Source organism: Pipistrellus kuhlii, unplaced genomic scaffold (assembly GCF_014108245.1).
Source record: "Pipistrellus kuhlii isolate mPipKuh1 unplaced genomic scaffold, mPipKuh1.p scaffold_m20_p_10, whole genome shotgun sequence".
Taxonomy (NCBI): domain Eukaryota; kingdom Metazoa; phylum Chordata; class Mammalia; order Chiroptera; family Vespertilionidae; genus Pipistrellus; species Pipistrellus kuhlii.
The window spans coordinates 51633269-51652498 of NW_023425405.1; the positions used below are offsets into that span (position 1 = coordinate 51633269).

Here is a 19230-nt window from a genome sequence, read left to right on the forward strand (position 1 = left end):
TGTGATGTGGATTTTCTTTTTGGGTTCCTTCTTCAAGGGTTATAACCTTATTGGGTCAAGAAAGCCTTTGAAGATCTGTTGAAAACTTTGCTCCTTTGCACATCATGTTGAGTATTATGTCAGGACTTTCCACCTGGGTTCTGTCTCTGGGCCCTTCCGGAACTGCCTGGTCTGTGTCTCCAAGCTGCGTGGGTACCCGAAGGCTGGTGCCCAAAGCCGCTCTGTGTTTACTTTAGGACACTGGTAACCAGGAGACAATCATCCTGTTCACCCAAACTCGCCCTCCCTTCGCTTCCACCTGCACGTCAGTTTTAACAAGAGTCTCCCCAGAAGAAAACACAACACTGAGGAGGTAGGATAGATGGGACTTCCCCTCACTCTCTTTTGGTCTAGATTCCTGTCCAGTCCAGCATATTCCCTCCTGGATGGTCCAGATAAAGGAGAAGATAGAACCGAAGAGTCAGTCAGGTAAGAAAGGGGCCACCTGGACACCTGATTTTGATTGGAGAGAGAGAGGGAGAGAGAGAGGGGGAGAGGGAGGGAGGGAGAGAGAGGAGGGAGGAGAGGGAGGAGGGAGGGAGAGAGAGAGAGAGAGAGAGAGAGAGAGAGAGAGAGGAGAACTATGTATCTTAAATTTATGAATAACTTATGAATTCTCTATAGCCACCACTCCCTGGTACTTCTAAAGAAAGACTTTCTAGAAATCCAAAGCCTGTATTTCTAGAAATACAAACCCAGCCACTGCCCCTTCCGTGCCCCCCCAACCTAGCGAGAGAGCTGTGCGTCAGACTGTGGAGCTCCTGATTCGCACAACCCGGGCAAGGCCAGCAGTGGAGGACAGCCACCTGGGGGGCCCTGCGCTGCCCCCAGTCCCCCCGGGCTGCCTGGTCCCTGGCCCCCAGCCTCCTTTGGCGAGCATCCGGGTGGCCAGGAAGACTCGGCACAGAGAAAGAATGCGGGAGGGGTAGGGGTTGTTTCCCGGCAGGACATAGATGGGGAAAGACAGATGCCTGTGTGTCCCTCTTTTCGACTTAGGTGTCTCTATTGCTCCATAAATAAAGCGTGTCCCTGCCTTCCTTCCGCGCGCTCTATAAAGGCAGCGGAACGGCCGTGCCCCGGGCATTCCGGGCGGGGCAGGAGCGGAGCCGCAGCAGGTGAGGCCGGCGCCGCAGGTGGAGCGCTCGCCACCCAGCGCGGCTGGACTCCTAGTTTGGAGAGGGGACCCGTGTGGGGGCCTGGAGCGGCCAGGGGCAGGACAGCTCCCTGGCGGAGAGGCTGAGTGGGGAGAAAGCTGGGAGACAGGCCGGAGGAGATCGCCCCCCGCCCGCCCAAAGTTGTGTCCCCGGGGGCGCGGCGCCCTGCGCCTGGCACCCGTCCGCGGTGCGCGCAGCCCGGGCCTGGCGCGGCCCGAGGGTCCCCCGACGGGCGCGGGGCTGGCTTCTCCCCGGTGGCGCCTGAGGCTGCGCCCCAGCTCAGGTGCGGGGGGCAAAGCGGGAGGGACGCTCCTGAGGTCCCGTCCCAGCCTCGCCCTTGCCCGGGTTGCAGCCCGAGTTTGGGGGGAGATTTCAGAGCGCGGACGGCGCCCTGGCTGCCCGCTGGGGAGGGGACGGACTGGGTCCGGCTCCCGAAGCCCCCAACGCGGGGCTCACTCCTTCCGGAGAGCCGGGCGCCCCGGGGAGCAGGTGCGGGCTGCGGGCGCGGAGTCTGCAGGGGCCCTGCGGTGGCGGGGCGCCCCGGGGAGCCGGGTGCTGAGCGCCCAGGGGGGCTGCGCGCCCCGGCGGTCCGGGCTCTCCGGGACCCGCTGCCGCAGGCGGCCTCTCCCTGTCCCGTCCTCTTCACCGTTCCTTCTCCTTCCCGGCTCCATCGCCTCCTTCCTCCCCGTCCTCCTCCTCCTCTTCCTCCTCGAAGGTCATGGAGGCGGCGGGCCGCAGGTCGGAGCCGCTCCCGGAGTACAGCGGCGGCTACGTGGTGTCCAGGCCGGTGTACAGCGAGCTCGCCTTCCAGCAGCGGCACGAGCGGCGCCTGCAGGAGCGCAGGACGCTGCGGGAGCGCCTGGCGCAGCGCTGCAGGTCAGCGGCGGGACCCCCGCAGCCCCCCGCCCCGGGCCCCCGCCCCGAGCCCCCGCAACCCCCCATCCCCACAGCCCCCCGCCCCCGCAGCCCCCCGCCCCTGGCCCCCCGCCCCGGGCCCCCTGGCCCCCCGCCCCGGGCCCCCGCAACCCCCTATCCCCCCAGCCCCCCACCCCTGGCCCCTCGCCTCGGCCCCCGCAGCCCCCCACCCCCACAGCCCCCCGCCCCTGGCCCCCCGCCCCGGGCCCCCGCAACCCCCCATCCCCACAGCCCCCCGCCCCCGCAGCCCCCCGCCCCGGGCCCCCCGCCCCGGGCTCTGCCGTCCGTCCGCGGCGCGCCCTTCCCGGTGGGAGGAAGGCTCCGTCGTCCTCCGTTCGAAGTGGACTCCAGTCTCAGGACTGCTCTTTGGGGAGAGGGTGTGCCCGGGAGCGCTGTCTCTCTCTCTCTCTCTTTGGGGGACCCCTGGAGCGCTCCTTGGGGACCCAGCGGCCCCGGCTGCGTTCTGGAGACGGCCAGGCGGAGGAGAGCGGGAGGAGAGGGGCTCGATTAAAAAGAGAGGATGGGTCAAGTCATCACCTGACCAGGAGGAGTCTTGAAAGCCCAAGCTCCTGCAGGCAGGATGCCACCCAGAGACGGGGAGGGACAGCCAGACGCGGGAGCTCCGCGGCCTTCACACCAGGCAGGGGGCCCGGGGAAGCCTCTGTTGGTCTCCACACCCAAACTGGCCGCCAGTTATTAGACATCACAAGCACAGGATTGGAGAACCGGCTATTGCTGCCGGATTTTCTCTTTAAAAGCATTTATTTATTTATTTATTTATTTATTTATTTATTTATTTTTTAAATAGGACATTTAACATACATGTAAAAGTAAATAGTAGCAATAATGAACCTCGTCTCCATGTTTTTACCCATCACCCAGCTTCAGTGATGATCTGCTCAAAGTTAATCTTCTTTCATCTGTTGCCACCCACTTGCCCTCCCAACCCTGTTTCTCTCCATATATATGTTGGGGCAAAAGTAGGTTTACAGTTGTTTGTATGGAAAGTATCATAATACAATAATTAATGGATAATAATGCAAGAATGAACTTTGTGTTTCTCATATTCACAACTGTAAGCCTCCTTTTGCCCCAGTGTCCTGTGTGTGTGTGTGTGTGTGTGTGTGTGTGTACAAAGATATATATGGCAAAAGTATACACACACATAAAATATGTCTAGGGATTCTTAAAAATATATATCCAGTACATGTAAGTAGTTAAAAATATATGTAATCACAATTCTATTATCAGGAGTCAAAGGATGTTCACTTACTGTTAGTATTGTTTTCTTTTATCTATTGGTTGTTGAGTTTTAAAAAATACTAAATAGCAAGGTACAGCAAGGTGTGTATTTATCATGCTAAGAGTTTTTGCAAAACTGGTTCCAAGCCTGTATTGCCAAAATATACAAAGCATGTTTATTTTTATTTTATTCTTTAAAAATATATATTTTATTGATTTTACACAGAGAGGAATTGAGAGGGACAGAGAGTTAGAAACGTCGATGAGAGGTCGATGAGAGAGAAACACCGACCAGCTGCCTCTTGTACACCCCCCACTGGGGATGTGCCCACAACCAAGGTACATGCCCTTGACCGGAATCGAACCCGGGACCTTTCAGTCCGCAGGCCTACGCTCTATCCACTGAGCCAAACCGGTCCCGACATGTTTATTGTTCTTAAAGGAAAAAGAAAAGTAGCATAAGGCGCCTAGGGATAGAAGTATGAAAATTAATCTCCATTTAGAGACTCCCCATTGATTAATGTGTGGCTCGACCGGAAAATGGGTTCTTGTGTAGGGATATTTTCTCAGAGGATTAAGAAGGTGGGGGTGGGGGAGACTTAATCCCGTGTTTCCTCCCACGGTGCATTCAAAAGGGTAGATAGTGTTCTTGGCAAAAGCATGGCCAGTACTTTCGTGTTGATATTTGCGATTCTCATTCTCTTTCTAAATAGTTGTAAACATTGGAAAGCCTGAAGGGCTCAGTTCAAAACTTTGTGATTGCTCTCGGCTGAGATTAGATGGGAAACCCAGGTTTCTTGCTTTTTGACAGCTGCTCAAGAAAAAGAGCCGTTGGGGTGCTGAAGACCCTCTTGCCGGTCTTGGACTGGCTTCCCAAATACCGAGTCAAGGAATGGCTGCTCAGTGACATCATTTCGGGAGTTAGCACCGGGCTAGTGGGTACGCTGCAAGGTAAGGTGTTGGTGGATTGGCCCTAGGTGGTGGTGAATCAGGCTCCAGAGGCAATTCACAACTTCCCCAGGTTCCCATGCGTCTGTACCAAGAGCTTCTCACCTTGGAAGGCGTCATCTTTCCTCAAGAGCCTCTTAGTGCATCCTTCTTCCTCCTCTTCCTCTTCCTTCGAGTTCTCCTTCTGGGAAACCATGCTGTTTCTCTCAGGGGTGAGGAATCTATTTTCTGTGAAGGGCCATTTGGGTATTTGTAACCTCATTCCTGGGCCATACAAAATTATCATCTTAAAAATTAGCCTGCTATATTTGGTCAGACAGTTAATGAACTCAGCCCTCATGCCTTGGCAGGACCAGGCCAAATGATGGCCCGACTACAGCCCTATTGCACAAGCAGTGGCTTCCCAACTTTTGTTGGCCATAATTCACAGAAAGAAATAGGTATTACATCACAATTGGTGCACATATATAGCTTGTTTTGTTAAATAATATTTACCTCACTACAAGTGGTGCACGCTGATATTTTCTACTGTCTTTTTTTTTTAAGACAGATGCTTTTTTTAATATATTGATATAATATATTTTATTGATTTTTTACAGAGAGGAAGGGAGAGAGATAGAGAGCTAGAAACGTCGATGAGAGAGAAACATCGACCAGTTGCCTCTTGCACACCCCCTACCGGGGATGTGCCCGCAACCAAGGTACATGCCCTTGACCAGAATGAACCTGGGACCTTTCAGTCCGCAGACCTACACTCTACCACTGAGCCAAACTGGTTTTGGCTCTACTGTCTTGTTTTATTATGCTTATATATATATTTTAAATAATAATTACAGCCCATAAAGTTACTTTACATCTCGCACATGGTCTTGACCTGCCTTTTGAAACTGGCTTAAAGGAATGTAGAGGAAGTATGTTAGCCTGAACTACACATAAGTGTTTTTTTCTGTTCCCCTCCCCCTCTTTCTAATACATCCCCTTATTTTAATCTCTGGTAAAATGTCCCAGCATAGGTGGTTATTACTTTGTTTTTTTAAACTGGCTTTATATAACATTTCCATGAGCATCTTGCAAACCCATTGCCTAGTTGGTGAATAACATTCTCCTCTGCCTCCCATTCCCAATCTTGCTTCTGCCCTCCCCCCAATTCTACAAATCCCTTGGATCATGAAAACAGAAATCTCATTTATTTATTATATAATTTTATGGAGCATCTACTATGTGCCAGGCACCAGGTATGCTGACATGAATAAAATACACCACTTGCTTCCAAGGAGCTCACAGTTCAGTGGAAAATTAGATAACCGTTAGGTGTAAAGGCTGTGGTACCAGGATAAGTAACACTGCCTGCGAAGGGAGTGCACACAGGTGCACTCAGCCCAGCCTGGAGGGTGAATTGTTGGAGCTGAGTTTCCCTGAAGGTTAAGTCTGAGTTTGTTGCATGAGCGTAGTGGGGTGTGGGGTAGAATGTCGAAAGATGGCTTGGTAGTGACTGTTTCAGAAATTAGAAATAGTTGTTGAGCAATTCATGAGCCAAAATTTGCTTGTGGAGTTCTTAAGATTACTCAGAGCAGGACAGGTAGATTCCCACAGAGAAGGAGTATGTTTTTCCATCCCAGTGTGGAGTATCAGTCTGGTCAACCATGGTTTTTTAGTAATTTGAGGAAGAAGGAGAGAGAGAGAGAGAGAAACATCAGTTTGTTGATCCATTTATTTATGCATTCATTGGTTGATTTTTTAAAGCTGATTTTTAGAGAGAGAGGGAGAGAGAGGAAGAAACATCCATGTGAGAGCAGAACATTGATGGGCTTCCTCCTGTATAATTCAAGTAATTACTTTCTTATTTTGAGCCATTTATTCAAAAAATAACTTTGGGGAACCTATGGGCCGGAATATTCGGGTTGTAGCCACACTTTTTTTCCTTACTCTTATAAAGGGCTTTAGTTTTTCCCCTCACATTAAGTGAATGAAATATGGGAAGGTAATATGGACTAAAATGTGCTAACTATGTAAGAAGCATTTAACCAAGGAAAAGAGCACATCATTCTCATCTTCCACCTCTCCTGTACATGGATAGGTTGAGATTTCTTCGGACCAGATGACATTCATGCACCCACAACTGCTTGGGTCAGTGTAGTGGAGAAGTTGATGTCTGAGGAGAGCCTAGGGGCACTGTCTTGCCTGCCTCTTACTACAATCGTCATTTTTTTTGTCTGAATCTAATTTCTGTTCCCCAACAAGATAGGGCAGAGCAGCAATGACTGTGTCCCTCAGAACACAGAGAAACACTGAGTTCAGGTGAAACTGCCTAAATGCACAACTGGTAGTATAAATTGTGCTGAATTGACGAACTTTTTAATCAACAACTGACTTGATTCCTTTTTCCATTCCTGTGAGCAGTGAGTGATCCAATTACGGATCAGTTGAGTCAGTTCTTTAGAGCCGTTGATTTGTGTAGATGCAATCATTATCCCAGCAGATCTGAATCATGTTCTGCAAACTAGGCTAGCTACAGATTGCAGGCACAATAAGGGAACGCTCAGGACACTGCAAGTTGGCCTTTCTTTGTGAAGTAGAAATATACCGTCACTTTTGTTTACGAATTCAATCCCTTTTGATATACTTTCAGGCATGGCGTACGCTTTACTAGCTGCGGTTCCTGTTGGATATGGTCTCTACTCTGCTTTTTTCCCTATCCTGACATACTTTATCTTCGGGACATCAAGACACATCTCAGTTGGTAATTATAAGCATATACTACAATTTATTTTCCTGTTTAATATGTTTGGGCCATATTGTGTGTATTTTACTTCCATGTCTTTGTTAATGTTTTCCAAAGAAATAGGGATTTAGTGCTCTGCCTGCTTTTTCTACTCAGAGATGCAAATGGTTCTTCTTAGCTTTCAAAATACTTTGCCTTCAGTTTGCTTTATTTTCATGAAGCAGAGAATTTGAAAAATTGTTAAAATTACAGCCTACTTTAATATTTGGCATGAGTTAGGTTTTTTTTTTTAATTATAATAAACTAGAGGCCCGGTGCCCGAAATTTGTGCACGGGTAGAGTCCCTATATCTGGCCCAAGATCAGGCTCAATCATAGCCTTCGGGCGGCTGGCTGGGGCCTTCCTTCTTCCCATGGTCAGTGTACGTCACAGCGAGCGGTCCAACTCCTGCTTGGTCGAATTCCTGAGGGGACAATTTGCATATTAGCCTTTTATTGTATAGGATTTGACTCCATATTTTGAAAAAATTCTGTCCCATAACAAAAAAAAAATGACTATAAAAATCTTCAAGAGGTCCTTGAACTTACTGTTTTACCAGACTGGCTTGGCATTTACTAAATTATGTTCATCAAATACATATTCATTATTTCATTAAAGAGCATACTTATTTTTAAGTCAGTAAGATTGGAAGACTGGCAGAATCATGCCAAAACAGTTTAGAAACTAAGCTTGGCTTTCCTTCTTAAATAGGTTTAAAGTAGGTTTATTTCCTGCAGTATCTTAAAATTTGGATTTTCTTTTGCTAGAATATTCAATTAAGTAAATGTTCTAATGCTACTCTGCTACTTTGATGTTTATACTTGAGGTAATTTTGCACACACATCCATTCGCTGACTAGACATGTCTACCTGGGCAATCCTCTTGAAACAAAGACAACTGTCCACTATATCCCCAACCCATATCCTTGTCCTTAGTTGTATGTTCCCCCGTATCTGGCATATTGCTTTGTCCCTGGAAGGAGGTTAGAAAGAGGTTTTATTGATTGAAAGAACTTCCTTATCTGGGAGAATTGATCAATACCAAATGCTTGACGAGGTAAGAAACATAGAAGCTGATTTTTTTTTTCCTCTCTGGCATTCTGGGACTGAGCCCTCCCAGTTGTTAAAGCCCTCCACGAGTAAAGGGTAGAGTCATCATCATCATCATGGACAAACATATAGCAGTAAGCAGAGAAATTGCTGGAAGAAAGGGAGTATTTTTAAACAGACTCTTACAGACTGGCATTTGATATATGAAAAAAAATAATATGTCTTGAAAAGAGAAACTATACATTCCCTATACTGTGTCTTTATTCTAACTTGAACACTGTGGTATTGATGAAGGCGCTCAGCTCCACAGAATAGAACAGTTGATACTCTAGGAATAAAAGTAAGATGGAACAAGCAAAGACTCAGCTTGTATGCCACTTCTGTCAGGAAACTTTACCTGACAACTCTCCCCTCTCCCACCCCCACACCACCAATGGAGATCACAACCTTATATACGTAGACACCATTTCTATATATGTAGAAAGCATCCTGACTGCTGTATTGTAATTATCTACCTACATGTCTCTCTCCTGCTCATTTCTGGATCCTGAATGCCTTAAAACATTTGCTTTTTAGCTTCTTTTATGAACAAACAATATAAATTTTCCCAATCACAGCTAATTATCTCACACATCTTTCTAATCCTATGTAGATATGACATGTTGAATCTAAACACTTGTGATTAATGATTTTTAATTGATAGAGACTTTCTCTCCCAGGACCTTTCCCAGTGGTCAGTTTAATGGTGGGATCTGTTGTTCTGAGCCTGGCCCCGGACGAAAAATTTCTCATACCCAGCAGTAATGGAACTATATCAAATGCTACCATGATAGACAACGGGGCTAGAGATGCAGCAAGAATATTGATTGCGAGCACCCTTACTCTTTTGGTTGGAATCATACAGGTAATGAACCTACAAGTGAAATATAGATTGGCATGATTTTTATTTGAAGTAACTAACTGTTGATGACCTAAAAATAAAAGGCCCTTCAAAGTGAGGGGCAACAATCATTTACTGAGATCAATAAGAATAGCTATTCAAAACGCATTGATTCAGGCAGAAGCCCAATTAATGTTCCAATTAGGAGATGAAGGCAATGGGTATTTATAAAAAAGGGAAGAGGACCAGTTATATCAATAGAGGGAAGGCATTCCTATGGGTGCAGATAACAACATAGTGGTGTTCACTCTAAACAATGCTTTTGATTTTCAGTCCAGTAGTCAGAACAACTCATTTCTTGTTATCTTTGCAAAAGAATAGGTGCATAATTTTTGCTCTTCTTAGTATGTATCTAGAAATACCTCAAGGTTAATATTACCCACTTTTTTCACATTTTAGAGTGATGGAGCATTAAGAAATTCAGATTTGTTTCCTACAAGTATTTTTGTTACAGGCAGGTTACCAGAGTCAAAATTGGTGTAAGTTTAATGGGTTAATAGTTCAAGCGAGTAGGGTCTTCTCCCAGGCAAACATTTAATTCGTCCTTCCTTTTCTTGTTCTAGTTGGTGTTTGGGGGTTTGCAGATTGGATTCATAGTGAGGTACTTGGCTGATCCTTTGATTGGTGGATTCACAACAGCTGCTGCCTTCCAAGTGCTGGTCTCACAGCTAAAGATCATTCTCAATGTTTCAACCAAGAACTATAATGGAGTCCTCTCCATTATCTATGTAAGTGTTTCTTCTTACTCCAGGGATGGCTCAAGGAGAATGTGTTCTTTTCCTCTTTAACTTGAGTTTGAAGAGCCTATGTCCCTCTATGCCTTACTTTGGGAGTTGCTGAAAGCATTCTCTGAAAACAATAAAATCACGAGTAACATCGAAAAAGGCAAATTTTGCAAATCATTCTTCTCCATTGGCCAAAATGGTTTCAGAAGTGTCACTGCACTTAAAAATACTAATGAGAACTAAGTGATATAGTGAAGCTAGGACTGCTCAGGGGGCAACAGACTTGAGTTCCAGTCTCATCTTTGCCTCTGACAAGCTAAGTGACCTATGGTACATAATGTTGGATAATGGCTGATTGTATCTACCAACTAAGTTAAATAAAGATAGATGTGGAGCATTTTGGCCCAGAGGCAGGCACAGAACAAGTACTCAACAAAAGTAGTTACTTTGAAATTATTATTTCACATCTCAAGGCTCTTATTTTTTATTTGTAAAATGAATCAATTGGACATGCTTCTTTAAAGCCCTTTTTAACTCTGAGAGTCCATAGAATGTATAATGTAAATGTCTGAGCAATTATAGATGAAAAGGAACATTAGATTCAGATATGATTCAACATGCAAAAGAGATGCAAAAGAAGGATGTGGAGCACACTAATTAGATTGAAAAGTTCTTGTATCTAAATATATGTTCTATGCAAGGCATGTTTTTGATGCTTGAAAATGATGATAATAGTAACATGATGTCACCCTGGCTTGGGGAGAAAGATATGCAAAATAACATGTCAATATTAAGAATGGAGTCCTTTAGAGAGCCTAGTATTAGCTTCTAAAAAAATGTCAGGCCATGCATATATATCTAAGCTCTAGTGAGGTGGTCAGAAATTTGCTCCAATTTCACACCAGTGCCATCATCCCACATTACTCCATCTATTCAGCAAATATTATCCAGTGCCTATTATGGTCAGTTACTATGCTAAGCAGTGATAGAGGAGGGAGCATAACAGTAGTTAAGATCATGGATGTTGAATTTCAATAAGCCTGAGTTGTAGTCTTGGTTCTATCACCTATTATTCATGTAAGTTTGGGCATGTTCTATTTCTCTAAGCCTCAGTGTTTTCAATTGTAAAATGGGAATAATAATAGTACTTACGAGAGTTGTGAGGATTAAAACAGAAAAATTGTATAGAGCACTTAGCACAATATCTGGCACATAGTAAAAACTCATAGTAATATTAATTTCATTATCATGATGAACAGAGCTCCTTGAGCTTACTGTCCACTCCCAGGGCTTTCAGTCTATTAGGACACTTTAGCACAGGCTGTTTTTTAATTCAGGGTTATTTTTGTCTTTTTTTTTTTTTTTTTTTTTTTTTTTTTCCTACCAAGACCTTGGTTTGATTGGAAGCCTTCTGACAGGTTCTCTCACTTTTGCAGTCCCTGAGACAGCCTGCTTTTTCTTGCTATCACATTTTCTCCATCAACCATTCAGTTATTTCTTCTTTGTTGTTAATTCAGTCAATAAGTGTTTATTGACTATTTACCATATGCCAGGCATTGTTCATTCCCTATGCAAACCCACTGAATCCACCCAGATACCCCTTACTAAGTGTACTCACTGCCTTGTGTGAACATTGCTAGGTCTGTATCCACACAGATCACAGGAGGCCTAGGGTGGTGGTTGACCCTGGCCATGCTGGACCTCTGTAGACAGGGAACTGAAATGGTTCTTCTGGTCTCCTATGTTTAAGATGAAGCTTGATGCCAAGGATCCCACTATCAACAGGGATAAAAGTAATCAGGAAGCACTAGAATAAGGTCAAAAGAGTTTTCAAATCAACCACAATCATTATTTGACATGTCCTTTTGAACACTATTTTTGAAGACTCAGATTACAACCTGTCATAGAATTTTGCAAGAGTCCCTCCCAGGTCAGCCAAATTGGATGAAGATATTTCAAACATTCCTGTGATGGTGAATATAAGCTTCCTCTTTTGATAAAAAAGCATGAGTATGTCGGGAAATGATTGCATAAGGATTGAATGAGCCTCTCAGTACTTGAACAAAGAATTTTGCTCATGACATTACCAATTACAGTCATTTATGAAAGAATCCTTCCACAAATGCAGAGTGGTAGTAGAATCCTCCAAGAAAGACCAAGATTGTTGAAGATGCTTTCCTTAGAATGTAGTTAACAGACCTTTTGTTATAAGGTTGTATTTTGGATTGACCCCCACTCCCCTCCACACACACCAAAAACAAAACTGGCTCCAAATGTTAACTAAAAAAATTTCTTCATATGTAATATTAGGTATAATTTTTTTATTACTTCATACATCCAGGTAATGCTAGGTAAGAATGAAGAACTTATCTAAATGCAATGGTCCTAAAATTCTCCAAGCATTGTAGAAAATGTGGTAAAATATTATCCATTACCAAAAAGCTCATTTTCATGATTTGAATTATTTAGAATACTAGGTGGGATATGGAATTATATGTGTATCCATTTTTAAACATACTTTAGAAAGTCTTTTAATAGCCAACTAAATTAGATTTAATTTTCAATGCTTTCCTTTGTTGTTGTTGTTGTTGTTTTAATCCTCACTGGAGGGTATTTTTTTCTATCGATTTTTAGAGAGTGGAAGGGAAGGAGGAAGGGGGAGATAGTGAGTGAGAAAGAGAAACTTTGCTGTGAAAGAGACACATTAATTGGTTACCTCCTGCACACACCCCAGTCAGTGCCCGGGTATATACCCTTGACTGGGGATCAAAACCAGGACCCTTTCTTTCATGGCCAACACTCTAACCACTGAGCGTCCTGCATTATAGTTCAAGCAATTGGTGGAAGGTATTGTATTTTGCTTGTACTACAGCTTCTCTCCTTCGTTGCTTTACTTTCTCCTTTTTTAAAAAAAATCATTTTTTATTTTCAATTACAGTTGACATACATCATTATATTAGTTTCAGGTATACAACCCAGTGACCAGACATTACATAACTTAATAAGCGACCACCCCATAAATCCTGCACTCACCTGTACCTCCCCTAGTCTTCAGAATATTATTGACTATAGTCTCTATGCTTTATAGTCCCATGACTGTTCTGTGACAGTCAATTCCTTTTTTTTTTTTAGAAAGAGAGAGTGAAAGAGAGGAAAGAAGGGAGAGAAAGAGAGAGAGAAAAACATCTCTCTCATATCGATTGGTTACCTCCCACATGCACTCTGACTGGGATGGGACTGAACCCAGAACCCAGGTATGTGCCCTTGACAGGGAATCGAACCTGGGACCCATTGGTGTCTGAGGCGGTGTTCTAACCACTGAACAACACCAGTCAGTGCTCCTTTACTCTTGAATGTATTCCAGAGAGTTGAAGTTGCCAGCAAAATGACTCCTAGATTACTTAATGTTCATAATAGGTAATTGCTGTCAAATAGTCATTATAATTCTTCTAAGTATAGTTCACCTATAAAAATAAATAAGGTACATGTTATAAACTATTAGATGTTCCATCTCTTTATCTTCATTGGAAGACTATTTGTCTCAAAAGAATTGATGAATGCCTTTTTAAGTCATGCCTCCTTCAGGACTGAAGTTGCTGTAACAAAGATATTAGTGTTTTTTCCCTGGGATTCTCCCTTGTTAACATCCCTATATTCCCAGAAACCTATTTGCAAAGCAAACCTAGTTTTTCTTGAGCTAGCTTATCTCTCCACTTGGAAAGAGTTGCTTTTATTTAAGTCATCTTAAAGTTTGAACTAAATAACAAATTAATTTCCAAAATTTTATACTTGACCTATATATCAGTTCGATGAGTTTCTTGGCCATATGAATAGGTCAGTCCATATGTAATTACATATAAAGTATTTTAGGCATTTTATTATCACCTGTATCATTCAGGTTTTTGGAAAGAGACTTACCTAAAATACTGGCTAATTGGGACTGTTTGATTTATCAGTCTATTAGTTTCAACAGTACCATATCAACATGGTAAAAATTAGGCCAGTTAATAGCAAATGTAAAACCACTTTAAGATGCAAACTTTTAAAGTTTTCCTGCAAGTAAAAGACATTTTTTCCTTTTAAGAGATCTCATTTTATTGTAAAAAACACACATAGCAAAAAATAAGAAAGTAAACATCATCCAAAACTTTATTACTCCAAGTAAACCATCATTAATAACTTGAGTTAATGGTCTTTGTATTGGTCAACATATTTTTGTGATTTTACATAATTTTAAGTGCTATTTGTTATCATAACTTTTTCATAAGAGAATTTTAAAATAATTTTTCTTACAGACTCTAGTTGATACTTTTCAAAATATTGGTAGCACCAATCTTGCTGATTTCATTGCTGGATTACTCACCATTATCATCTGTATGGCAGTTAAGGAATTAAACGATCGATTTAAACACAAAATCCCGATCCCTATTCCTATTGAAGTAATTGTGGTAAGTAGAATATGTAATTAGAAAATTCGGCATTAGTTGGTTTGGCAAGAAAGGAATTGCTAAAACAAATAGATTTTTAAAAACCTCTTTTGTTTTATTTCAGACAATAATTGCTACTGCCATTTCATATGGAGCCAACCTGGAAAAAAATTACAATGCTGGCATTGTGAAATCCATCCCAAGGGGGTGAGTATGGCATTCCTCTTAGGCAATACCAATTTATTAAGGCAGTACTTTCTATTTAAATGAAACCTTTTATTACAAGCTTCATTTCATTGGTGCTCCTTCAATAGTCCTATTTGTGTATGATATTAAATAAATGCCCACTTGTGCAAACTATCAAAGATAAAGTTCAGTTCATTTGTTTAAAAGCAGCCTGAATTATGGTCTCTCTTTGTCCTTCATGTTCTTAAAAAGTGGCAAGACGTGTACAGTTTCCACCAGACTCCCGATTTAAACTCATATGTATAATTACAGTATAATATAAATAGAATCATGAATAGTAACATTCTAATTTTTTTGCACTGAGGACAGTCTGCTTAAGGAATCAGGGACATCTGATCTAAATTCTCTGCTATTTCATTTCAGCAATTTTAGGTAATCATTATGTCATTTGGTCCTCTCAATAAAATGCATACTCTGCAAAGGAAGTTTTATATATGTTTGGTGAATTAGATGAGTAAAGAACTAAGGTCTTTTGTCCATCTCTGACACCAACTAGTTCCGTGGCCCTGGGGGTGGGGGTGGGAGGGAAGTGTTCTCCTATAAAGCAAGGGTAATGACAACTACTGGAACTTCAGTTCGAGCTTGTTGTGAAATGCTAATGAGATCTCTCATAAAATTCGAAGAGTGGACCAAGTGCCCTTCATTATAATTTTATCATATGGCATTGTAAAAAAGAAGCCCAAATGTTTATTAGATTTGTAACATTAACTTATAGCATTTGACTAGACTTCCCCTTATATAACCTCTAAGTACTAGTCCCCTGAGTACTAGCTGAGGGCCCTTGTACCAATCTTTGTACAGTCTCCATGCGCTTAATAGAAAGTTCCCAGGCTAGCCGAGTCCTAGTGCTTGTTCCACAGGGAACGGCTGCCTTTTCATTCAATCAACCTCATTTTCCTTCTAATATCTGCTTAAAAAAATATTTGAAAAATTACAACTGACTACAATGGGCTTAATGAACATATTCTCCATGCTAATGTTTCTCAGACCTACCTTTTTGTGAGAATCACATAAGATCCTTGTTAACAAAAATTCCTGGTTCCCACCCTACACTTATTAAATCAGGCTTTCCAGAGAAGGGGCCTCGGAATTTATATTTTTCAGAGGCACTTTCAGTGATTCTTATGACCAGCTATATTTGGGAAGCTCTTTACCTTAGAGTTTCAGCATTTTGATAGTAAATCCTAGTGCTGAACGGAATGAAATAGAAGATACAGAGTGACTACTTGAGTTGGAGCATTTTCACCAGAACAATTAGATTATCTCAGTAGTTAAAAACAACTGCATAAAAACACAATGTAGATCCCTTTTGTGGGACTTCCCAAGAGGAAACACTTGGAGGGGGTCCACAGAAAATGCCTCGTCCCATAAACCCACGTTTCATGAACTGATATGGGGAAGTCATTTCTGCTGCCCTAAGTCATCCTTTCCTACCCTATCCAGAGCTTCCCAGGCTGCTCTCCCCCTGAAAATGGATCTCTAGTCCCTTGCTCTTGGATTTAGTTCTGATGAGGCCTCTGACAGACCACTTGGAGTGATTGGTTAGGTAATCCAACCTGCCTGGCCCCAGGGACCACAGGCTCCTCCTCAAGGCACTGAGCCCCTGTGTCTTCCTCAGCTCTGACTTCCCAGCACAGTACTTCTCTCATAGTAGGATCCCAGAAAATATTTGTTAAAGGAATAAAACACTCAAGCTTATATTATTCTGAACAAGCCACCCGAAAGGACTTGGCTGCCTGATCTAATGGGATTGCGCAGAAACAAGTCTAAAGACATTAACAAAACCGGAAAAGAAAGGGTGGAGGGGAGAGATTGGAAAAGAGCAAAAAAGGTAGAGTGTTAAAGATGAGTACGATGAGAACAAACAGAAAGGTCTAGAAAACCCACCTTGTTACTCAGGCCCCTTCAACCCTCCAATAAAAGAGTAAAAGTGAGCTGAAGCCGGTTTGGCTCAGTGGATAGAGCGTCGGTCTGTGGACTGAAAGGTCCCAGGTTCGATTCCGGTCAAGGGCTTGTATGTTGGTTGCGGGCACATCCCTGGTAGGGGGTGTGGTGTGCAAGAGACAGCTGGTCGATGTTTCTCTCTCATCGATGTTTCTAGCTCTCTATCTCTCTCCCTTCCTCTCTGTAAAAAATCAATAAAAAAAATATTAAAAAAAAAAAAAAAAAAAAAAAAGAGTAAAAGTGAGGCTTCTGTCGGCAGTTCCCTTTTATCCTGTTGAGGATCAATACCATATGTTAGGACCACTTGGTCCCCAATAAATCCATATAAGAACCTTATGTCTATGAGAATCTTATTTTTACTTTGCCACATCCCTCTAATTATAAAGGGAAAAAATGTCATTTCCTATTAAAGGAATTTCAGGCATAGTGAGATAGGTAGGGGAGATTTTTCTTTCCAGGATCTTTGGAATTAAACCATGGGAACAGTCATCGAGATATAAGTCCATGAATGTCATCATCCAAATTTTCATATTTGGACACAACCACGTGGTTATAAATTTGTGGAGTTTTTCCTTTATATAATTTGTAGAAAAGCTCTGATTTTGTAGAACAGAAGTCATTTGACCCCACCATGATCCCTGGATAGGTTAGTCATTGTGTCTAGGAAGCATGCTGATAAGGACATAAATCTCCTCTTTTTTGAATTCAAGAAGATTTTAAGTATCTTAAGATATAGATTTTCCACTTTATTCTTATATTCTTTATTTCTTTAATAAACATCCCTTCACACAGGGTAAATCTCATTTCATGGCTAGTATATATTGTTGAAATGCAAAGATCTTTAAAGTGAAATTGTGTAAGGAGAAACACTAATGTGTGAAAGAGCATGGCATAGGATTGTATGATATTAAAGAACCAACCATGACAGGTTTATTCAAATCAGAGGTACAGAGAAGATGGCATTTGTAAACTCTCAATTGGGGACAAAGAAGTCAGCCAATGAGATGACACCAACTTCTGACTAAAAATTATAAAAGCGGATGCTACGACTTATGCTCTTGTGCTTTTGCCCTCTTGGATCAAGTACTTTCTTGTCTAGTTTATGGCTGGGGTGATTAGCATTTGTTGAGGTGGGAAGAGAGAATTACGGCCAAATATTCACCGCACTTTTTTCACTAGGTTCTTGCCTCCTGTACTGCCACCTGTGAACTTGTTTTCGGAGATGCTCGCTTCATCATTCTCCATCGCCGTGGTGGCTTATGCTATTGCAGTGTCTGTAGGAAAAGTATACGCCATCAAGTATGATTACACCATCGATGGGAACCAGGTATGGTCACCCTTCTGCTGAGCTGGTTTTATATATATATATTTGATTTCAGAGAGGGAGAGAGAGATAGAAACATCATTGATGAGAGAGAATCATTGATCAGCTGCCTTCTGCACGCCCCCTACTGGAGATCAATCGAACTTGACCTACTGGTTCATAGGTAGATGCTCAACCACTGAACCACACTAGCCAGGCCTGAATTGGTCTTCTAGGGCTGAAAATAAGAAAAATAAATAAATGGGGAAGACTTTGTTGTCTGCTAGAGAAGAGATTGGTTTCTTCTACCAGTCTTATATGGAGTTGGATTCTCTCTTGTGGGTGCTAATTTGAAATTATTTTTAAAATATGCACGCTGCATCAGGTTAGTTTTAAGAAATCAGTTGAAGGAATCAGAATTCTAAAAGAGTTAATTCTGTCAGGTCCTAAATATCATTCAAAGTTAACATATTAGGTCAGAATAAGAATTCTTCCTGTAGTCCCACATCACCTGATAATATTTTTTTAAAAATATTTAAAAAAATATATTTTATTGATTTTTTACAGAGAGGAAGAGAGAGGGATAGAGAGTTAGAAACATCGATGAGAGAGAATCATCGATCAGCTGCCGATGTGCCTGCAACCAAGGTACATGCCCTTGACCGGAATCGAACCCGGGATCTTTCAGTCCACTGAGCCAAATCGGTTTCGGCCTGATAATATTTTTTTTTATTGGTGGCAAAACAGTGCAACAAACACTTTTAATAATAGCTGTGGCCACTTTAAATTTAGATGCTTCACTGTTAATTAATGTACACAGGACAATTTTTGTAGGCATCTGCCACATTGCCAGGTGAGCTCACAAGTCCTCAGTTATGTCCCTGAAAACCCAGCATAGCAATTACAGCAGTTAAAAGATTAGTAATCAAGCAACATAATCGCTCTCCTAGTCATAAAATGCATCATAGCAAATATTCATCCACAGAAATAACACTTTATGTGAGAGCAGGAAAATGTTTTCCGTGAGAGTTATGGCAGACATGCCACTCACCAGGAAGTGAAATAAGCATTTTAACAAAACATCAGTTACTTCTCTTCATCAGCCTTAGAAATGATGAGAGTAGTGAGGTCTCTTTTAGGCTCTTAAGGACCCCAAACTTCTGATGTTTTCCCGGGCCCTAAGCACCTTCCATGGCAAAAATTAAATTGGGACTGTCAGGCAGGAAGGGTTTGCAAATTTGCTTTCTTCCTTACATGGCTTGGGGCTTGAAGAGATTATATCTGCGGCATCGCTGTCATCTGTTCTTTCTCTTAGGAATTCGTTGCCTTTGGGATTAGCAACATCTTCTCCGGGTTCTTCTCGTGTTTTGTGGCTACCACCGCCCTGTCCCGCACGGCCGTCCAGGAGAGCACGGGAGGAAAGACACAGGTAGGGAAGGACTCAGCGTGGAAATAGCCTCCCACCGCAGAGAATGCGTTGGAACGGCGGCTCTCGGCTCTCCGTGCGGCTTGCACAAGAACTGAGCAGGACAATTAG

The 19230-nt window shown here is 42.6% G+C and overlaps 1 protein-coding gene across 5 annotated transcripts in view; it reads left to right on the plus strand.

Annotated features, from left to right (window-relative positions):
* Nucleotides 1-1016: 1016 nt before the first annotated feature.
* Nucleotides 1017-19230, plus strand: part of SLC26A4 (solute carrier family 26 member 4) — a 41927-nt gene continuing 23713 nt past the window's right edge. For 4 of the 5 annotated variants that reach the window (XM_036429772.2, XM_045578549.1, XM_036429773.2 and 1 more), the window contains exons 1-10: nt 1017-1154; nt 1909-2069; nt 4162-4301; nt 6928-7038; nt 8828-9012; nt 9612-9776; nt 14069-14221; nt 14325-14407; nt 17570-17717; nt 19009-19122. In XM_036429772.2, the coding sequence (XP_036285665.1) occupies nt 1912-2069; nt 4162-4301; nt 6928-7038; nt 8828-9012; nt 9612-9776; nt 14069-14221; nt 14325-14407; nt 17570-17717; nt 19009-19122 (1257 nt within the window). In that variant the 5' untranslated portion in view covers nt 1017-1154; nt 1909-1911. The remainder of the gene's footprint in view (nt 1155-1908; nt 2070-4161; nt 4302-6927; nt 7039-8827; nt 9013-9611; nt 9777-14068; nt 14222-14324; nt 14408-17569; nt 17718-19008; nt 19123-19230) is intronic. The other variant, XM_036429771.2, reaches the window with a different exon arrangement.